This window comes from Mytilus trossulus, chromosome 3 (assembly GCF_036588685.1).
Source record: "Mytilus trossulus isolate FHL-02 chromosome 3, PNRI_Mtr1.1.1.hap1, whole genome shotgun sequence".
Taxonomy (NCBI): Eukaryota; Metazoa; Mollusca; class Bivalvia; order Mytilida; family Mytilidae; genus Mytilus; species Mytilus trossulus.
This window is the reverse complement of record NC_086375.1, coordinates 1,895,795-1,916,813: the sequence shown is the minus strand read 5'-3', so window position 1 is coordinate 1,916,813 and position 21,019 is coordinate 1,895,795. Positions and strand designations below refer to the sequence as shown.

The 21,019-nt window shown below is 31.5% G+C and overlaps 1 protein-coding gene across 1 annotated transcript in view; it reads right to left on the bottom strand.

The window, feature by feature from the left end:
- Nucleotides 1–18,412, bottom strand: part of LOC134709974 (ethyl acetate hydrolase-like) — a 29,266-nt gene extending 10,854 nt beyond the window's left edge. Inside the window, exons 1-2 of the mRNA XM_063570104.1 lie at nt 18,091–18,412; nt 7,242–7,380 (exon numbers count right to left, since the gene is read on the bottom strand). Coding sequence (XP_063426174.1) covers nt 7,242–7,380; nt 18,091–18,316 — 365 coding nt within the window. The 5' untranslated portion in view covers nt 18,317–18,412. The remainder of the gene's footprint in view (nt 1–7,241; nt 7,381–18,090) is intronic.
- Between the last annotated feature and the right edge of the window lie 2,607 nt (nt 18,413–21,019).

Here is a 21,019-nt window from a genome sequence, read left to right as displayed (position 1 = left end):
GTTGATTGGCTGGGTCACGCCACACATTTTTTAAACTAGATACCCCAATGATGATTGTGGCCAAGTTTGTTTTAATTTGGCTTGGTAGTTTCAGAGGAGAAGATTTTTGTAAAAGATTACTAAGATTTACAAACTAGAGGCTCTAAAGAGCCTGTGTCGCTCACCTTGGTCTATGTGAATATTAAACAAAGGACGCAGAATGATTCATGACAAAATTGTGTATTGGTGATGGTGATGTGTTTGTACATCTTAATTTACTGAACATTCTAGCTGCTTACAATTATCTCTACCTATAATTAACTTGGCCCAGTAATTTCAGAGGAGAAGGTTTTTGTAAAACATTACTTAGATTTACGAAAAATGGTTAAAAATTGACTATAAAGGGCAATAACTCCTAAACGGGTCAACTGACCATTTCGGTCATGTTGACTTATTTGTAAATCTTACTTTGCTGAACTTTATTGCTGTTTACAGTTTATCTCTATCTATAATAATATTCAAGATAATAACCAAAAACAGCAAAATTTCCTCAAAATTACTAATTCAGGGGCAGCAACCCAACAATGGGTTGTCCAATTCATCTGCAAATTTCAGGGCAGATAGATCTTTACCTGATGAACAATTTAATACCGAGTCAGATTTGCTCTAAATGCTTTGGTTTTTGAGTTATAAGCCAAAAACTGCATTTTACCCCTATGTTCTTTTTTTAGCTGTGGCAGCCATCTTGGTTGGTTAGCAGTCACGCAAAACATTTTTTAACCTAAATACCTCAATGATAGTTGTGGCCAAGATTGGTTAAATTTGGCCCAGTTGTTTCAGAGAAGATTTTTGTAAAAGATTACTAAGATTTATGAAAAATGGTTAAAAATTGACTATAAAGGGCAATAACTCCTAAACGGGTCAACTGACCATTTCGGTCATGTTGACTTATTTGTAAATCTTACTTTGCTGAACATTATTGCTTCTTTACAGTTTATCTCTATCTATAATAATATTCAAGATAAAAACCAAAAACAGTAAAATTTCCTTAAAATTACCAATTGAGGGGCAGCAACCCAACAATGGGTTGTCGGATTCATCTCAAAATATCAGGGCAGATAGATCTTTACCTGATGAACAATTGAACACCGTCAGATTTGCTCTAAATGCTTTGGTTTTTGAGTTATAAGCCAAAAACTGCATTTTTCCCCTATGTTCTATTTTTAGCCATGGCGGCCATCTTGGTTAGTTGGGCGGGTCACCGGACACAATTTTCAAACAAGATACCCCAATGATGATTGTGGCCAAGTTTGGTTAAATTTGGCCGAGCAGTTTCAGAGGAGAAGATTTTTGTAAAACATAACTAAGATTTACGAAAAATGGTAAAAAACTGACTATAAAGGGCAATAACTCCTAAATGGGTCAACTGACCATTTGGGTCATGTTGACTTATTTGTAAATCTTACTTTGCTGAACATTATTGCTGTTTATAGTTTATCTCTATCTATAATAATATTCAAGATAATAACCAAAAACAGCAAATTTCCTCAAAATTACTAATTCAGGGGCAGCAACCCAACAATGGGTTGTCCAATTCATCTGAAAATTTCAGGGCAGATAGATCTTTACCTGATGAACAATTTAATACCCGAGTCAGATTTGCTCTTAATGCTTTGGTTTTTTAGTTATAAGCCAAAAACTGCATTTTACCCCTATGTTCTATTTTTAGCCATGGCGGCCATCTTGGTTGATTGGGCCGGTCACCGGACACAATTTTTAAACTAGATACCCAAATGATGATTGTGGCCAAGTTTGGTTAAATTTGGTCCAGTAGTTTCAGAGGAGAAGATTTTTGTAAAAGTTAACGACGACGGACGACGACAGACGACGGACGACGGACGCAAAGTGATGGGAAAAGCTCACTTGGCCCGAAGGGCCAGGTGAGCTAAAAATGGTTAAAAATTGACTATAAAGGGCAATAACTCCTAAAGGGGTCAATTGACCATTTTGGTTATGTTGACTTATTTGTAGATCTTACTTTGCTGAACATTATTGCTGTTTACAGTTTATCTCTATCGATAATAATATTCAAGAAAATAACCAAAAACAGCAAAATTTCCCTAAAATTACCAATTCAGGGGCAGCAACCCAACAACGGGTTGTTAGATTCATCTGAAAATTTCAGGGCAGATAGATCTTGACCTGATAAACAATTTTACCCCATGTCAGATTTGCTCTAAATGCTATGGTTTTTGAGTTATAAGCTAAAAACTGCATTTTACCCCTATGTTCTATTTTTAGCCATGGCGGCCATCTTGGTTGGTTTGGCGGGTCACGCCACACATTTTTTAAACTAGATACCCCAATGATGATTGTGGCTAAGTTTGTTTTAATTTGGCTTGGTAGTTTCAGAGGAGAAGATTTTTGTAAAAGTTAACGACGACGGACGCCAAGTGATGAGAAAAGCTCACTTGGCCCTTCGGGCCAGGTGAGCTAAAAATATGATAAAATATCACAATTCTGATTAAATAAGTCTAGTCATTTAGGAACAAATGTAATATAAGTAATGTATCCTTACTTTTATACCATTAGAAAAATATAAAATCAGTAAAATAAAGACAATATATTTCTACGGAACATTGTGATATGATTGTATGACAATTGCATTACAATTGCATTACAAACTCATTGACCTTAAGAAGTTGTGTTTCCTGTACTAAAACCCAGTTAGACTTATTTATGGGTAAGTACTTAGTTACATCTTTTAACCAAGATATTCCTATGAATTATTTAAACGTCTGCACCAAAGTTTTACAATCTTATCCAGTAATCTGCAATTGTTCCCAGCATGCATTATGATTAACAAATTACATTTACATTGCTAAAAGCAATTTATGGAAATGGAACCTGGAGACAGCAAAGTTTGTTTTACCGATTTAATAGTTTGTACGTTTACATTTAGACACGAAACTTTAACAAAAGTTACAGAACATGTAATATTTATGTCTTGATTAGGTGAAGATTATTTTACAGCCTAATATGATTGTGAAATATTTCATGGAAGCCATAGATTCGTTGGACATTCACACATGGCCTGGGTCATTATAGATACTCAAATTTTATTCAGTGGTTGTCGTCTGTTTATGTGGTTTATAAGTGTTTCTCACTTTTCTTTTTATATAAATTAGACTGTTGGTTTTCCCGTTTAGATGGTTTTTCACTAGTAATTTTGGGGCTTACTTTTATAAATTGTTAATTGGATGGAGAGTTGTCTCATTGGCACTCTATCTATTTTCATATTTCCGCACTCAGTCACAACTCTTGACTATTACGTGCCGTTGCATGCGTGGCTTATTTACAATTAAAAATAAATAAATTTGCAGTAATATTACGTTACATTGCATTGATGCTTAGAAAAAATAAATAAAGTAAAAATATAACAGTGATTTAATTTTTTTTGTGTGGATTGTTATCCTATGTATATTTCTTGTTAAAACTATGTACATGTTATGCATTTTTTAGAATATTTGTGATATAGAAATCTCATACCACATCTATCTATATTATATATCTTTGGCAATAATCATAAATTTCCAAACAATTCTTTCTTATACCATCTGAAAAGCAGATCACCAATTGTATGATGTAATATTTCAACAAGTAGTAAAGCTTTTTCAATCAAGTAAACTTATTGATTACAAATATCTTACAAATTTCAATCTATCAATGTAACAGCTAAGATGAATGTTTGAAAGATTTTTGGTGTTTGAACAAAATAATTGATGAACCTAATAAAATTTGGAATACAGTATAAACTCTCTACAAAATTTGGAATTAAGTTATGCAGAAGAGCAATAATTATTTTATGACGGCTATCTAACCAAATAGAGAGAGGTGTGAAATCTAACACCAATTCATTTGTGTCAATTTCCTTACGGAAATAAAACCTGTCAAATTTAGCTAAGATACAGATTACTCTTTCCAGATATTTTTCTATAAATAAAATGTGTGTATTAATAGGAAATTGATTTTTTTATACTTGTATAGATGCATTTAAAAAGATGTAGTGTTTAGTCAGAGAGAAAACAAGCATGTGTCCATAACACACACACCAAAAACTTAACTTGAAGCGGGCAGATAGATGCACAGAGAGAAAATATACAATACCCTTACATTAGGTGGGGCATAAAATAAAACAGACATCTCAAGGTCAACCAAATGCTCCAAAGGGCGTAGCTTTATACGACCGCAGAGGTTGAACCCTGAACCGTTGGGGCAAGTATGGACACAACATTCAAGCTGGATTCAGCTCTAAATTTGGATTGTGATTAAATAGTTGACACAGAATAGGTTTCTGACACAGAATGAATGTGTTCTAATGAACTTAAAATTTTTGTTTTCTCTTAGAGCAATTCACTATGTTGTTGAATATAAATCCTCTCCAAAAAATGGTTGAAGAAATTTTCTTTTTATTTATGAAATTTCAAATGAGAAAAATTGAACCCAATTTTTTTAATCACATCCCCCTTTCCCTTATTCCAAAACTAATCTCAATTAAAATTTAAATGGAGTTTGCAACAATAACAACTCATTTAAATACATCATAGAATATTAAGATGTAAAAAAAACTGCTTGTTATCACTGAATGGTAAAGATTATTTTAATTTATCAGTTGGTAGTAAAAAGTGAATATACATTGTATATTGTATATAACAAAGATTTAAGTTGATTCTGGACAAAGAAAGATAACTCCAATTTAAAAAAAATCTTGCTATTGCACAATATTGTGCAATTAGATATTTCTTGCTTAATATTCTGGACAAAGAAAGATAACTTGAATTTAAAAAAAAATTGCTATTTCACAATATTGTGCAATTAGATATTTCTTGCCATTGCGCAATACTGTGCAATTGAAAAGACTTGCTATTGCACAATACTTAATATAATAATTTTAGATCCTGATTTGGACCAACTTGAAAACTGGGCCCATAATCAAAAATCTAAGTACATGTTTGGATTTAGCATATCAAAGAACCCCAAGATTTCAATTTTTGTTAATCAAACGAAGTTTAATTTTGGACCATTTGGACTTTAATGTAGACCAATTTGAAAACAGGACCAAAAATAAAGAATCTACATACACAGTTAGATTTGGCATATCAAAGAACCCCATTTATTCAATTTTTGATGAAATCAAACAAAGTTTAATTTTGGACCCCGATTTGGACCAACTTGAAAACTGGGCCAATAATCAAGAATCTAAGTACATTTTTAGATTCAGCATATCAAAGAACCCAACCGATTCATTTTTTGTCAAAATCAAACTTAGTTTAATTTTGGACCCTTTGGACCTTAATGTAGACCAATTTGAAAACGGGACCAAAAGTTAAGAATCTACATACACGGTTAGATTCGGCATATCAAAGAACCCCAATTATTCAATTTTGATGAAATCAAACAAAGTTTAATTTGGGACCCTTTGGGCCCCTTATTCCTAAACTGTTGGGACCAAAACTCCCAAAATCAATACCAACCTTCCTTTTATGGTCATAAACCTTGTGTTTAAATTTCATAGATTTCTATTTACTTATACTAACGTTATGGTGCGAAAACCAAGAAAAATGCTTATTTGGGTCCCTTTTTGGCCCCTAATTCCTAAACTGTTGGGACCTTAACTCCCAAAATCATTACCAACCTTCCTTTTGTGGTCATAAACATTGTGTTTAAATTTCATTGATTTCTATTTACTTAAACTAACGTTATTGTGCGAAAACCAAGAAAATGCTTATTTGGGCCCTTTTTGGCCCCTAATTCTTTAAATATTGGGACCAAAACTCCCAAAATCAATACCAACCTTCCTTTTGTGGTCATCAACCTTCTGTTAAAATTTCATAGATTTCTATTCACTTTTCCTAAAGTTAGAGTGCGAAAACTAAAAGTATTCGGACGACGACGACGCCAACGTGATAGCAATATACGACGAAATTTTTTTCAAATTTTGCGGTCGTATAAAAACAACAAATTAAAGGTTTAATAATCTTGTTGACTGGTACTTTACCATTTGAACTTGGTGCACAGTACTTTGTATATTCCAAGAAAACCTTGTTCATTGTTGAAGGCCTTACAGTGACCTATACTTGTTAATTTCTGTGTCATTTTGTCTCTTGTGGAGAGTTTTCTCATTGGCAATCATTCCACGTCTTCTTTTTTATACTATATAATAATTCCTAAATTCAGATAGTACTAGGTACCATCTCTTAATGAATATCCTAGCTAATACATGGGATAAGTTAATCTTGATTGCTACTTTCAAAATTGCATTTGATTAAATTTATCACAGTTGTGGAGAAAATAACAATGATTCCCTTCTTCTATATGCATAGTATCATCAATCACTTGGAATTACAAATACCAAACACCCAAGAAATGAAATAATTTAATTATTCACAATTTACTGCACAGCACAACACAAGTTAATGACTGCATTGCAATCTCTAATAATTCTGACGACTATGAACACAGCAGCAGAAGACATCACAAGTTAATGACTGCATTGCAATCTCTAATAATTCTGACAACTCTGAACACAGCAGCAGGAGACAGATATTGATATTACACAAAAACCAAAACAGTTTCATCTGATCTAATGCTATATATATTTCATATTTATGTCTGTGTTAACCTTCTGATATTTATAACATCCTTAAGTATACTTTGATGTTCCACTTAATGTAGATCTAATTGACCTGATATTAGTTTATCATTTCAATAACCCATCAAATGTAGAAAAAAATACTTCCAATATCTTTCTAATACTGTGTTGATGATATGAACTTCATATTCTTTTTTTATCGGAGTTATGTATTTTCTATATACATGTATATAAATCACAACTTTGTTTTGTTTTGAGGAGATGTGTTAATGACAACTGAACATACAAATTGAAAAACTAAATCCTCCTTAATCCAGGATAATTTAAATATAACTGAACTATCTGAAAGCTGAATTATCATGTTCAGTCAAAAGAAGGCAAGAAAGCTTGCCCATTCAGAAATGTCTTTGTTTGACAAACACTTGCCTAGCAAAGAAGATAAAAGCCAATTACAACTTTCAAAGGGAAATGCATAACTAAGTATTCACCCCATCCCACCCCCAAATAAAAATACAAAAATTGAAATCAATCCTGGTCTGTCAGGAAAAAGGGATAAGAGACCTTCAAGGACCTTTAAAAACATAAGAGAATATCCATTACATATCCATACCTTGAAAATATTTTACAGACAGTATCAACAGTTTTCCGAGATCCCACCACATTTCCTCCACCATGGAAGTAAACAAACACAGATGGAGCTACTACTAATGCACAATTCTTTGATCTGTATACTGTAATTTGAACTCCATCTATAATAAAAATATATTTAATGATTAAAAAGTTTGGTACTTTTCTTAAGATCCATTCTTTAAATTTTGTTCAGAACAAATGATCACCTTTCAGCAACTTGATCACGACTATGTTTCCATTTATAAATAACATTTTCAGTGGAGTTACTGTTTTTAAGGTTGCTGTCTTGTTGGTGTATGCCCTCACATTAATTTTATCTATATTTATAAATGGACAATTTTTATGTCCATATATTAGATCATTAGTTTTCTTGGTTGAATTGTTTTACATTGTCATTTCTGGATCTTTAAAAGCTGACTTTGCGGTATGGGTTGTGCTCATTGTTGAAGGCTGTACAGTGACCTTAATATAGTTGTTTATTTCTGTGACATTTTGGTGTATGTGGAGAGTTGTCTCATCTGCAATCATACCGCATCTTCTTTTTTATAAATATTATAGTTCAAAAGGTAAATAACTCTCAGAATGTAGGTAAAAGGGGAGATAACCAAACTTAAATAACATCAATTGTCAATGAATTTATTTTTTCATTATCATATACCCACATTAAAAAGTGATAAACATTTAAGCGTTACGTTTGAATATCATAAAAGTTTTTAAAGTTTTAGTAAAAAGCACACAAACTGGGCTTTCTTTTGCCCACTCTTTTTCATTAAGTATTAAATATTGTGCATTGGTTGGAAAATCTCAATAAACTTCTTCAATCAAATATATTAGATACTATAAGATTAACGAATATGAAATTCTTTTAAGCTTCTTTGATGATTTGGAATAAAATCAAGTGGTATTTAATAATATTCATCTGCAGTATTTATAAACATTTAAGAAATCGTAAAATTTAATTAATTTCTGCAGGCAGTAAATAAGACATTACACAAGCACATTCATGTATGAACATAAAAATAAATTAGAATTTCTGGTATTCAGTTGTCCCACTGCTAGTTCAGATTAAATACAATCAAGCAAATAAGCTGTAACTGCAATTTTCTGACAATTCTCCAACTTTTTAAATAACTGATTTCTTCAATATACACTATCTTTCTATCTGAAGGCTGAAAACCACTAGCAAAATAAACAATCGTAATTGGATTTTCAGCCACCCAGACTTAAATGAGCCAGTAATTATTTTTTAGATTTTCATATTATATCCCCATCATACAAGACTCTGAAGAGTGCAGTTAATTCTACTTCATCAAATAAGTATGTGCATGCAGAGATTTAAAAAAAAATTATGTTGTTTGTTGGTGTTTTATGCCACTTTCGTCAATCTTGGCTTCATCATAAAGGACTGTTTTTATTGGTGATTGAAGCCGGAGTACTTATAAAGAACCATTGACCTTCAGCGGGAAAGCTTGGTATGAGGTGGGTCTCAATGGGGTCTAAGCGTGACGCGAGATTGCAGATTTTTTTTAAGCATGACATGTGAAAGTCAAATTATTGTGGCGTAAAAACGGGAAATGAGGTCTTTCGGGACCTTGGAAATGACAAAAAAATGAGAATTGCTTAAGTATATAGTGTAAGCCGGATACGAGAATCGGACAAAACAGTAAGTGGGATCCAGGATCGGAACCCCCAATGAGACCCTGTATGAGTTGGGTTCAAACTGACAACGATAGTGACCACTGTATATGAACATTTATGTTTAAAATTGTGTTGTTTGTATGACTTTTGTGTTACTTTGTGTGTATATATTTTATTATTCAGTTGATTTGAAAAGCTCACTAGAGGACGGTTCGTTGAATATTCACTTTAAATTAAAACTTTGAATTGAATCTTAGACCAGCCTATACCTCTCAGCCATCAACATGATCAAAACACCTTTTGTCATATGATAACATAATTTGTTACAAATGCATCTGCTGTTAACGTTTTTCATTGATAAATCATCTGCAGTCTAATTTTCTAAGAAAGAGGATGGGAATCTATACTCTTGCATTCATATATCACATTTTCTTTGCATTGGAAATCATCCTCCTAAGTAATCTTGTTTCTTATAATTCACAGGAGCTGCTGAACTTTCAGCAGAACACTGTTATAGTAATAAATAATAATAGAACTTGATCATAATTGATATATGTTTCATATAATGTACTTTCGAGTGATTGATCTGTGTAAAGTTTGTTAGATTGCACTATCCCCAGGGGACCAACCAAAAACATATTAGTTCTATAATTCTTTTATTCATAGATGCTGATTTTCATGGTTTTCAGAAAATACATGGTTCTAATCAAACTATGCTTCATATAAGTAAGAGACAGACTTTTGTATTAAGTTATAATTTGAAGCCATTTCGTTTATTGTTTAGATATCTCAGATATAAGGATAATGCATTCCTTTCTATGAATCAATCTTATTACATGAAGCTAAAACAAAATTGAATTCATCTTATTACGATTCATGTCAGTTTCTTGTTAAGAAATATCAATCGGGAACATATATTACCATTTTGTAGTAATTAAACCATTTTTAAAGATTTTTGGCCCTGGACTTCTTCTGTTTCTTTATTATCCTTCTAACCTACATGGTACATATGCTGCTTCCACAATTCACTTAGTGGTACAAGTAGTCCAACTACTGTTTCACTAGCTAGTCAACACTGAAGTTGTGAGTTTGAATCCCTGAGGAGTCAGGTGCACTCAACTCCAATCTTAATTGACTAGGATTTTCAGTTTTCCCGTAGAAGGAAGGTGGTTCTCTCCAGGCACTCAATATAAAGTGACCACTATGAAATCATACAATAGTGTTGAAAGTGGTGTTAAACACCAATCAATCAATCAAATACAATTGAGAATGGAAATGGTGAATGTGTCAAAGAGACAACAACCCGACCATAGAAAAAAACAACAGCAGAAGGTCACCAACAGGTCTTCAATATAGCAAGAAATTCCCACAACCGGAGGCGTCCATCCACAATCCATATTTATTTTTCAGGTAACCAAAAGAAAATTTCAAGCTCAGATGATGTCATGAAGTCATCTACTCACTATGAAGCATACACTCTCTTTACAAAAGTACAGCTTTTTACTCCACTTACTGTTAATTCAATTCTTTTTAGTTTGGTTCTATTATAACTTTCACAGGACAAGGCAATAAGCAGTTTGTTCAAAGGCAAAGAATAGTTGGTGTTTACAGCTTTCAGGAAACATGACAATATCACATGACTTCCAAGTTTTATTGACGAAGGAAGCCATAGTAACTAGAGAGAACCAAACTTTCAACATCCTTGTCAAAGAAGATATGAATGGAACAAACTTATCAATGAGCAGGGTTCAGACTCATAATGTCAGAGTTAACTTAGTAGACTATTCATCAATGTGGGGAAAACTACTTTAACCACTATGCCACAACTCATTCGGTGGCACAGTTGAAAAGATATGCAGTTAATGCCATAAGATAGGAAAACACAGTTAAAATCAAAATCAAGTGTACTGCATTTGCAAAACATTACAAAATCTTAACCGATACAAACCTCTGCCAGAAATTTTCTTTTTTTCCAAACATTCTTTTTTCATGGAAGATAGAAGTACTTGAACAACAAACTTAGAAATCTTTAATTATCTTCAAAATTCAGTTAATCTAAGTCACGTGTGACAATTTAAAAGATCAAAATATGCAAATAAGAATTTAATTGAATTTTCTCATCATAAAAAGCACATCCTACAAGTACATGTAAAACTAATTGAATACCACTTGTAGTAAAATAACTTAAAATGCAGTTTATTTGGTACATTCCAAAATACTTGACACAGAAACTTGTTTTTAAATACTTGTGTAATTTGTTTTATACCTGGGGGTATACGTTAAATAACATCATGAAATTCAATCAAAATTGTCATCTTAAATTAAATGGTATTATGTTAAGTAAAAGTCAACATACATTTTTATGTGGCCAGTCAAGTTCAAATATCAGAAGACATTTATCTGCCTAAAACACTTTAACCACTTCTAGCGACTTTAAAAGTCAGACAGTTATGTATTTTTTCACAATGTCTGGTTTGAAATAAAGCCAATATAAAAATTATTCAAACATGTTTCATGAATATTTAACTTGTGACAGAAAAAGGTTGACAACTTTCATGAAACAAATTATTTAAAAACAAACAAAAGAGCACTGCATTAATTAACTGACTTAATTTTTAGTTCAGGTTTACAATGGGAGATAACTCAAATTGACTTTTATTTTAATGCACTATCATGTGCAAAAGGTACTTATTAATCATTGCACTAGTAGGTAAAAACTTTTGTCTCTATCTTTACTCGTCATAGTCACATGAACCAACTAGTCTCAGTCAGATTGAAAACCATGAAAATTCATTGAAGACATTTTGGTCATCTGAAACTTAAAAGGTCGATCATGTTTCAGATTGAAACATCAAACTATTTGGAAACTCCAAAACATAGCATTGAATAATAGCAAATATTACCTGCATCATGGAAAATATAAAGTTTACAACTTTATACTATAGGAAGGTTTGGCAAGGTAGTTTGACTAGGTAATTGTAATTAAGTTTGTCTGCAACTAGAAAATAATGGTACAATAGAACATGCAACAGGCCATCTAAAGACACCTCCAAACCAAAATGTATAAATAAAAAATATACACATAGACATAAATATGTCATCTCCTGAATGGCGTGAATAAATGGTCTTATAATAATGGCATATAAATATATTGTTAACTTTGATCAACAATCCCAGATGTGATATTAGTTTGTTTATTTAACCACTCCAACTATTTTCTATGGGATACACCTTATTATGATATTAATTAGTGTATATTATTATTATATTGGAGATAATTAGTATATATTATAACAATGATAATCAGAGATGATATTGATATAATCCCCTCCCCCTGCAGATTATCATGGCACATTCCCAGAAATTCCCCAAAGTAAACAAATCTTTATCATGCCAGAAATCTAATCTTATCAGATAATCTTGTTTCTGTTTGATGGAATTCTCAAACTCATCAACATGTCCAAGGCAACGCTACACAGAAAAATATGTGCTCTATCTTTACAATATATACAAATCGCTTTTGATCAATTCTGACAGATATGTACAATGTGTATATCTACATACAATAAGCTGATTTATAGTGCTTCTTTTCACAACAATGGAGCTATGGTTTCAGCAACTGGTTTATCAAACCAGCTTAGCTTTATGGTGAAAGAAAATTGATCATTTCATCTCATTTTTAGAAAAAGTTAAAATCTCTATATATACTATAGCTTATTGAATAAATGCACATTTATATGCATGGTTTTCCATTAATGTCTAGTATAGAACAAATATCAAACCATACTTATATATATATTTTATTCTTAATTCCTGGGAAAGACAGTTTAGCTTGTAGTGATCTTCTTTAAATAATTTATAATATGTACATGTATAGTTGTATCTTGTGTTTTCTATTCTTTGCTTGCTGCAATACATATAAAATCTGGCACTACATGTATGTAAAATATATCATCATCATCGTAAACGTAAAATGGTATGCTAAAATATTTTTGCCCATCAATTTTCTTATTAGAGTTGCTTTTAAAATTCATCAAAAAAACATTGAACTTTGAAATTAAAAAAAAGAAAACAACTGAAATTAAAAAAACAAGATATTCATTTGTTCAGGGTTATTTATGAATTCAAACATACTGTAGGGGAAATAAGAAGTTGCATCCACATCTGCTTTGTTCATATAAATAAGTCAAAATACGGCATTTCCCTCAGGGGAAATAATTAAACATATTCAATACTGTAAAGATTCAAATTAAATGTAATCAATGGAGGAAATATTTAGGGTGATGATACTTCACTACTGTTTACAGGAGAGAAAATGAAATATTCAGATGAATCAATAAAGAAACTGAACCATTTTCCATGGCAAATAAAATATAAGTGCCTAGCTATTTTCAATGCAGCTGAAAATTGTTAGGCTTTAAATATATGACAAATGAATATAAAGTGAGACCTTGTTTGAGTGATTGCACATGTAATTCTCACTTATTGATATATATATTTGAAAATTTTAGAGGAAAAAAGGGGGGATGTGCTTCTGATACCCTTCTTAGAACCATTCCTGAACTGCAGTCATTTAATCTAAAGCTTTAAGTATAATCATAGACCTGTAACTTTGAGTTGTCAGAGCATACATGTATATGTACTAAAATTCATCAGCAATTACAAATTTTTATCATAAAAAAGTGGAATCATTAAAAGTAATTACTCTTGCAAAACTGGATAGCAATAAAATGCTAGACTCTTTTACAATTACAATATAATACTGGAGTCATATGACATAACTTGATGCTATATATATTGTCTAAATCAATAACTAGTTAGTCAACCAGATCCATCATTACAATAAATTAGGCTGCTGATGTTTATCTAAAATAGTTTGTCTGGATGAGATGTCATATGACACCAGTGTATTTCATTGTATAGTAAAGCATACCAAATAGACTTAGGAAGCGCAGAACTTCATTGAAGCATGAGTTACTGAGAAGTGCCACAATCAATAGTTTACAGTCCATTTCTTTGTATCAGCAGTATTTTGGATTAGCCTTGAATTGACCACTATATGATAGTTTGATTTTTTTTGCATTGAATGCATTATACATTTACATTGTACATGTATGCTATTTTCAAAACTACAAAATTGATATGCATGCATATGTACATGTAAGCTTAAGAGATTTTGACCAATAAAATATGTTTAAACTAACAGAACTGAAACCCAAAAATAATTAAAAAAACAATAAATGTAATAAATCCAGATAAAACCAAATTGATTATTGTAAAACCCATAAAATATTCACTTGAAGGCTATATTAACACCATTATGTTATAATTCATTGTCTTACAATGTGTTGGTATATGATTCAATAGTCTGGAACTTATAACTTTCTAGTAATAGTTATGAGTGTCATTTTTACATTGGAGTAGGGAGAGAAAAACAGATACAGTGTAGCATTACAGAAACATCATCATGACAGTTGAATGCAATATAGTTTGACAAGTAAATAGAATACTGTAAATGCTGTATAGGGGGTTATTTTCGCAGGGTATACATTTTGAATTATTTTCGGGGATAGAAAAAAATGGCCAAAATTAATTCCGCCAATTTAAAATCGGGCATGCAAAAGGTATTGATAAAAGTTTTGAATCCGCCAAAATAATAACAGCCAAAATATTTCGTATACCTTACTCAATGAAAATCGCGAAGATAACCCAATGAACTGTAAGTTGAACTCAGTGATTTAGCTAGCGCTCGTCACTTTCGTATTTTACGAAAAGGTTTTAGAAATGACGAAAATATTTCATATCAATTTCGTCACTTAAATTTGGAAAGTGTAAAAATATTTACACATCAAATTACTTGAATTCTACCTGTCTTTATGTTTCTGACAAGTTTATGACCCTCAGGTAATTAACGTTTACCAAAGGTGTTAAAAGTTGTGATGACAAGTAATCCGCCTATCTCCAATCAGATGGGTCACTAATCCCTTAATTATCATTATAAAACCTCATAAATGATCATCATAATAATTTATTTAAGTTAAATCAGTCAGTCAGCTTTTCATTTTAATCATTTCTCACAGTTCAGTTGTATTTTCGTCATTTGAACAAAATTGATAAACTTCCCGGACATTTCAACTTTATTTTATTTTCAATATTTCCCTTACGATCATAATTTGCAGTTTGCTTGTCGTAGTTTCGTCAGTTCAACGTATTTTCGTCATACTTTATATAAATATTCATTTAAAATATTCGACAACTTCGATTAAAAAGAATGAACTTTATTTTAAAAACGTAAATATTTTCACTTGCAAACAGGTGCTTCCTGTTCTATGCATTGCGCATGCGTTAAAGTTCGAAAATGAATTCGGTTTTGTTCTGAAATTATTATTCAATTGTCACTTCCCGTTTTCATTTCATTTTGTTTAAAAATCGAAAGTAAACGTGATCTACAGTCTACAGTCATAAGAATCGTCACATTAAGTATAGATGCAGATTCTTCTATCCAATATTAAAGAAATTGATTCCAAATAGATATTAAAACGTATTTTCAAGGATATAAATGATTGTGAAGTGAAAAAGTCGTTACAAGTTCATTTGTACAGTGGTTAAAAAATAGAGGCACCCAACTTTTGTTGATAATTAAGGGGTGTGCCCTGAAAATAACTGAAGTGAAGTTTTGATCTTATTACCAGATCCCTATTCTTATCTTCATATCTTAGCATCACATCAGTCAATTCATTCAATATTGCCAATAACTGCCTACATAAGCAATCCTAAAGTCTTCAAAGATCCTAGACTAGTCCTTAAAGGACTTGGACATATATGTATAGCTAGTTTGATAAACATCCTAGATCCCTTGCTTTATAAAAAAAATAAGGCTGATTTTTATCGCGCAAAAGTGACTAAAGCCCTCAAAATCCTAGCTAAAACCCTGCTATTTGACTGAATTTCATCCTCGTTCACTGCTCCATAAAAAGCCAATTATTGGATAAAAAAGGATAATATCCACCACTTGGTCTTCCACACAGAGAAAATCCTGCATTCAGCAGAGGACTTCTTTGTAAGTTAAATGTACTTAAAATTAAGCAGTTGGACTGTTGAACACTATCTTTTTTTAACAGCATATTTTTACTTGTGGTAACTAAAGTATACATGTAATAATGACCTACCGGTACATGTATCATGGTTTTTCTTTTACATGTACATATTGTGACTTGGATGGAGAGTTGTTCATTGACACTCATACCAATCTTCTTATATCTATGTACCGGTATAAACATTTTGTAAATATGTACTTTTATTTCCTGTACAATGATTTCCTTAACTAAAAATCTTATTTCTTAGCAGAACTTTATTATAAATAATATACACACTGACTAGAATGACAACCAATTAACTAAAACCAGTTCCTGTCAAAATCTACAGCAAGCCATCAGCCATTTACAAAATTACAGATTCTCTCTAAGATAACTTTTGCAGTAGACACAACATGTTATTGACTTTTCCTGCGCTGTGTTGAATTTTTCTTCAAATAGAGAGAACTTGGTCTTGGTCTAGGAGAGGAAATTGCACAAAATGTATACTTTACCAGCCTTATTTCTGCATTATATTGGCTTGAGAGGGGAAACAGGGTTGGGTAGATCAATGTTGATTAAAGTGATCAAAACTGTCACATCACAAGAAAAGTCATCAAACTCTTCAAATTACAGTAAAACTTTTCAATATTTGCTCTATAACCCCTTCATTGGCTAAAGTTAAATTTGGGTGTAGATCACAATTTACATGTAAATCTTAACATGTTTTTATAATGTTTGCAACATCATCATTTCAATAAAGATATTACTTTAATATTTGTTATCAATTGCAGGAAAGAAATTTACCAGGGTTCCTGTAAATCATGGTTTCTACAACTTTACTTGTGAAAAGGCATATCATAACAATAGTTGCATATGTACAATGCATTTAATGTACATGTATGTACATGATGTATAAAACTATATATATTGCCATACCAAAACATAACAGTTTACACAAAATATAGATTTAATATATTGTCATTATATTTTTAAATTTACTGTTTACAAATTTTTGAAATTTTTGAAATACTAAGGCTTTTCTACCTCAGGCATAGGTTACCTTAACTGTATTTGGCAAAACTTTTAGGAATTTTGGTCCTCAATGCTCTTCAACTTTGTACTTTCTTTGGCCTTTTTAACTTTTTCGGATTCGAGCGTCACTGATGAGTTTTTTGTAAACAAAACGGGCATCTGGCTTATACTTAATTTAGTCCTGGTATCTATGATGAGTTTATATACATGAACTGTTGTTATATAATTCCATTACTAAATTTTAGGCAGAATTTTAATAGAGCTCTGAGGTCTAAGTGACAATACTGCAACAACACGAAATAAATAGTTTAAAAAGTCTTTCCAATGACAAAATGCATCATTGTTTAATCATATAACAATAGTGACGTGAAATAGATGTGATTAAGATTTTAGATGGAATGAATAGTTTGGCAAACATGTGCATATACATTTCTGCATGTACATTTTTTGTACATGTACATGTACATGTATATAATTAAAGACATTCCACTGTTCATTTTTGCCATTCCCAAAGTTGGAATGTTATATTAAGATAATCTACATATTCAATCCTTCTAACTTGTTTATGTTTCATTATCATGATTATTGTCTAATTTTCACATTATTAAAGTGCACATCCATTGAGTACAAAAAAATGTATGTCACCTTCTACACTTTACTAAGTAAAATTTTCAAGGATATATATTAATGCATGGACTGGAAGATAAAGTATTGCTAATTTTATTAACTTGCCTAGTGGCAGATCTAGAAATTTTCATAAGTGGGGGTCTGCTGGTTCCCTAAGAGGGGGCCTGCTTCTGTCACGCTTCAGTGATTCCCTATATAATCAACCTTTTTTCTCAAAAGGGGGGGACGTGGGTCCCCACCTAAATCCGCCTCTGTTGCCCTCTTTCTAAAAATCTTCACATGGATGTACCATCTTCTTCTATGAGCCAATATCTAATGGTACATGTAAGTGATTTACAAAATATATTCTAGAACAAAGACAGCAGCACTGCTAGGGAGGTCTTTTAATTTGTCTGGAAACAATCCCCCCTTTTTTCTATCTACTTAGCATAAATGACTTCAGCCAGATAAACATACCCTTGACATATGGTGATGGGACAGTAAAATCTTTTACACTTCCTTCGAATTCTACTTCTCCTCCAAATTGTTTTGCTATTTCTTCTTTTTGGACCCTTGCTTCATCATAATTTGACATTTCATAGTAAGGCTTGTTATTTCCATTTTCGGTTCTTAGCTTAAAATAGCTTTCTGTCTCTTCGTGCACTTTGTATTTCTTTTTTAAATCATTTAAAGCTTCAGCCATGTCTATTGTTTGTAGTCACATCACACCTTTAACATATTAATGAACCAAAATAATCTTATTTTGCTACCGGTGAGTTTCTTTCACTTCCGCTGAAATACAAAGTGGATTATTCCATTTTATTTTTATAGGGGAAAACCCACATCAAAGTGAAAGTGAAAGTCACTGTCAGTGCTAGTTAATATACAGATTTTCAAAGATGTTAGTTTAAATAACTAAGTGATCTTTGAGTCCTTCTATATAATTTTTTTTGTATAAATTATGATAATGTTTGTAAAATAAATAAATAAATATACTTTTATTTCAACGAAATTGCATGCAAATTAGTTACTTTAAAGGTGGGCCATCAATGTTTTATTTTCACAGATTTGATTTTTTATTATAGTTATAGTGTCCATATATTTTTTTCAGAATCATTTTCTAACAATTGATTTTATGAACTTTTTCTGAGGTTTTATAAGGCCAGTTGGTGAATATTTCGCCCCCCACATTTGACAAAATAATATCCAGAAAGAGTAATTTAAAACTGTTTGTGACATGAAAAAATATCAAGTAACATATTTTATCTAAATAGGTTACTGAAGTTCACATAGATTATTCACTTATATCTATAATGATTAAAATAACACTGTTCTTAAAAAAAAAAACCACCGTCTTATTTATCCATATACATATTATTTATCTTTTACACATAACTTTAGAATTATCAATTATGAGGGTTTGGATAAAGAATAATGCCCTTAAAAAATGAAGATTAAAGAATAACGGGCAAATGAAGATTCTGGAAAAAAGGGGTTAAATTTTTCAAGATTAGAGAAAAAAGGGGTGAAAATTAAATGTTTACAGAATAACAGACCCCCCCCCCCCCCCCTCCAGACCCTCAATTATCAACGGGTAAATGTATCATTTCAATAGATCATCAGTCTAATATCCTATTAAGGTCAAATTTTTAATACAAGAGGTATTCTAAAATAAAAGAACATTTTACACTTTTAAATACTGTGAATTCAGAAATTATTGTGTGCATTTATTATTGCAATTTTGTTATTTGAAACTAAAATGCAATTTACTTTGCAGTATAATAAAGAAAAATCCTGTTTATAATATATAAAAAAAATTCGCAATACAAGTTTAAATTATTGTGATTATCACCCTGTCGCATTTTTTTGCAATAATTTCTGAATTTACAGTACACAATTTCTTACCTAACCTAACAAAATTTTACAAGACAAGAACCTCAGCTTTTATTATTTCTTAGGTATATCAGAGTTTTTTTTTGGTGTTGATCAGGTTCTTAAACAAAATTCTCCACATGGTAGACTATTTATAGTTGGTAGATTTGATCCAAAACCATGACATCTGACTCCTAAATTACCTTATACATGAGTCTAATGTATGTCAAACTAAATAAATTTAACAGTATTTGAAAAAGAAAGGCCCCTGGATCTGCCTATTGTCAGGTCTTTGGTGGCTGAGTGGTAATTTTACAGGTATGTTGTGGAAGGAAATTATTAAATAAAAGGAGCCTGTTCTTAAATGATTATAGTTTGTTGGTGTGGTTCATTGGTGTTTCTTGTTTTTTGTTTTTTATGTAGATTAGACTGTTGGTTTTCTTATTTAAATTGTTTTACTCTAGTAATTTTGGGCCTTTTTTATAGCTTGCTGTTCAGTGTGAGCCAAGGCTACTGTTGAAGGCCTTACTATAATTATAGCGTATTCATGGGCAATACGTTTTCTGGTGTGTGCGTCCATTCATCCATCCGTTCGTTTGTTCATCCGTCCGTTCGTTCTTCTGTCCTGTTTCAGGTTAAAGTTTTTGGTCATGGTAGATTTTGATGAAGTTGAAGTCCAATCAACTTGAAACTTAGTAAACATGTTCCCTATGATATGATCTTTCTAATTTTAATGCCAAATTTGTGATTTTATCCCATTTTCACGGTCCACTGAACATAGAAAATGATATGGCGGATAGGGCATTTGCATACTTGGGACACATTCTTGTTTTTAACTTTTTTTACAATGTGACTTGGAAGGAGAGTTGCCTCATTGTACTACATGTAATGACATACCACATCTTCTTATTTATATACATATAAAAACTGTCAAGCAATTGAACATTTTAAAATAAAAAAAATAATCTATCAGAAGTTTTTTAAATATATCTTAAAAAGATTCCAGCTGAATATGATAGCAGATGAACCAATGAACCAATTCAATAATTTTAAAGTTATGTGTATCAATTATGTTTGTGTTAAATATTGTATGCAAGTTTCATTACATGTAAGACAAAATTTTAATAATATAACTTTTTTCACAAATATGAATATGCAAATTTGTTGTATCAACTTGTGTAGATTAAAAGTATTCTCAATGTCTGATTTGGTAAATTCATATACCATTTGTGACATGTTAATCCCGCCACATTTTTGATCCTGTTACAAGTCAGGAGCCTCTGGCCTTTGTGAGTCTTGTATGTTTTTTACTTTTTTTTCAGTTATATGTTTTGGAATTTAGTATGACGTCAATTTTCACTGAACTAGTACATGTTATCTAGGGTCAGCTATCCCACCTTAAGATGTTGGATTTTCTCACCTATTGGTGGCCATTGGCTGTTACCTATATTGATGTCTTATTGTGTTGTAAATACTCTTTTTTTTGCAGTCAAGAAACTATGTTTAGACTCACTTTCTGCAAAGCATTTGGATT